The following is a 1791-nucleotide window of genomic DNA, read 5'->3' on the forward strand; positions in this document are numbered from 1 at the left end:
TAGTTTGTTTTTACTCATAATAAGTAATAAAATCTTAGTAACAAGCTTTACTTTCTTATTAAGTACCAAAACTCTTATAATAAGGGAACTTCTGCCATAAAATCTACTGAGAAGAATTATCTTACTATTAAAAATAGTTATCTCACTTAGACTTCACTGTTTTCACCTCAACAATAATAAAATCCTCCTGTCTGAATGCAGGACTGCTGTAAATGTACAAACCAAACCGTCTGTCCTCCATCGTTTAGCAGTTTGTGTGAAACGGTTTCCTGCCTGTTCCTCTGCAGCTTTACAGAAGTTCTTTACTTCTCTTTTTGTCTTTTCTGTCCAGCTGACTTGTGCCTGGAGGATTACAGTAAATATCGCTTCCTGTCGAACGGAAAAGTGACCATTCCTGGACAGCAGGACAAAGACCTGTTCAATGAGACCATGGACGCCTTCAACATCATGAGCATCCCGGAGGAGGAGACCATCGGTACCTCCCTGTTTGGTTTGACTGATGACCGGTCTGTAGGACGTTTGACGCTGAGCTTCGTGTCCTTCAGGTCTCCTGAAGGTCGTGTCGGCCGTTCTGCAGCTGGGGAACATGACCTTCAAGAAGGAGCGGAACTCGGATCAGGCGTCCATGCCCGACGACACAGGTACCTGCACACTCCTGTTCTGCATCAGCGTCTTCAGCCTGAATGACGACATGTGGGCGTGTCTCTCCTCCAGCTGCTCAGAAGGTCTGCCACCTCCTGGGCATCAACGTGACGGACTTCACGCGAGCCATCCTGTCTCCCAGGATCAAGGTTTGCTCGGCTGCAGGTCAGAGGAGGTTCAGCTGTTGGCTTCAGCCTGACGGTTTTCCCCGCTCAGGTTGGGAGGGACTTCGTGCAGAAGGCGCAGACGCAGGAGCAGGCGGAGTTCGCCGTGGAGGCTTTGGCCAAAGCGTCCTATGAGAGGATGTTCCGCTGGCTGGTCTTCCGGATCAACAGAGCTCTGGATAAAACCAAACGGCAGGGAGCCTCCTTCATCGGGATCCTGGACATCGCCGGCTTTGAGATCTTTGAGGTGAGGCGTTCAGGGCCCACGTCTGATGATGATTAAAGTTTAAGATCCTGCTTTGATACTGAGGTAACAATAATAAACTTCCGGATTAGAACCATGCAGCCTCATCATCATCATCACCTTCATCTTCTGTTTTTCTCGCCCTTCAAAGAAACACGTCGACTTTCCCAGAAGGTCAAAAAAATTGTGATAAATATTCAACCACAAACTCTCTTTAGCCTCCACTTCTTCAAACTAAATCAACATTCATGTGAATTTAAGAAAATAAAAGCACAAAAACCAGCAGATTTTAGAAGTTCAGGGATCATAAATCAAATTTTTGTTCATTTCAAAAGTAGATTTAGTTTTTTTCCTGATGGAATCTGAAATACCTGTGATTTAATTCATGTATTATTCCTTTTATTCTTATTTTAAATAAATTCTAAAATGTTGTTTTATGATGTAAAGTCACTTAAATGAGCTGCAAGAAAATAAACTTGAAGGTGGAACAAAATTTTAATAAAGTGGAACCTCTGGAGAATTAAATTAAGATCAAACTAATAAATGAGTTTGACTTAATCAATATAAGCTTTGAATCAGATGTGTTTTTTTAGGTTTGGGAATTTATTAAAAAATAATTTCAAACCTAGGAAAAAAATTTTACATGATTATTGTTTTTTGTTTTGGGGAAAGGATTTACTGACCACTTATCTGCAAATATAAAAACAAATACAAAACTGTACATTTAGATAGTTGGTTTTT

At 41.4% G+C, this 1791-nt stretch overlaps 1 protein-coding gene across 1 annotated transcript in view; it reads left to right on the forward strand.

The window, feature by feature from the left end:
• Window positions 1-331: 331 nt before the first annotated feature.
• LOC112138421 (myosin-9) overlaps window positions 332-1791 on the forward strand; it is a gene marked incomplete at both ends in the record, with an annotated part of 4139 nt that continues 2679 nt past the window's right edge. Inside the window, 4 exon segments of the mRNA XM_024260973.1 lie at window positions 332-475; window positions 546-641; window positions 715-791; window positions 859-1053. Of these exon segments, the coding sequence (XP_024116741.1) occupies window positions 332-475; window positions 546-641; window positions 715-791; window positions 859-1053 (512 nt within the window).

This window comes from Oryzias melastigma, unplaced genomic scaffold (assembly GCF_002922805.2).
Source record: "Oryzias melastigma strain HK-1 unplaced genomic scaffold, ASM292280v2 sc01834, whole genome shotgun sequence".
NCBI classification, from domain to species: domain Eukaryota; kingdom Metazoa; phylum Chordata; class Actinopteri; order Beloniformes; family Adrianichthyidae; genus Oryzias; species Oryzias melastigma.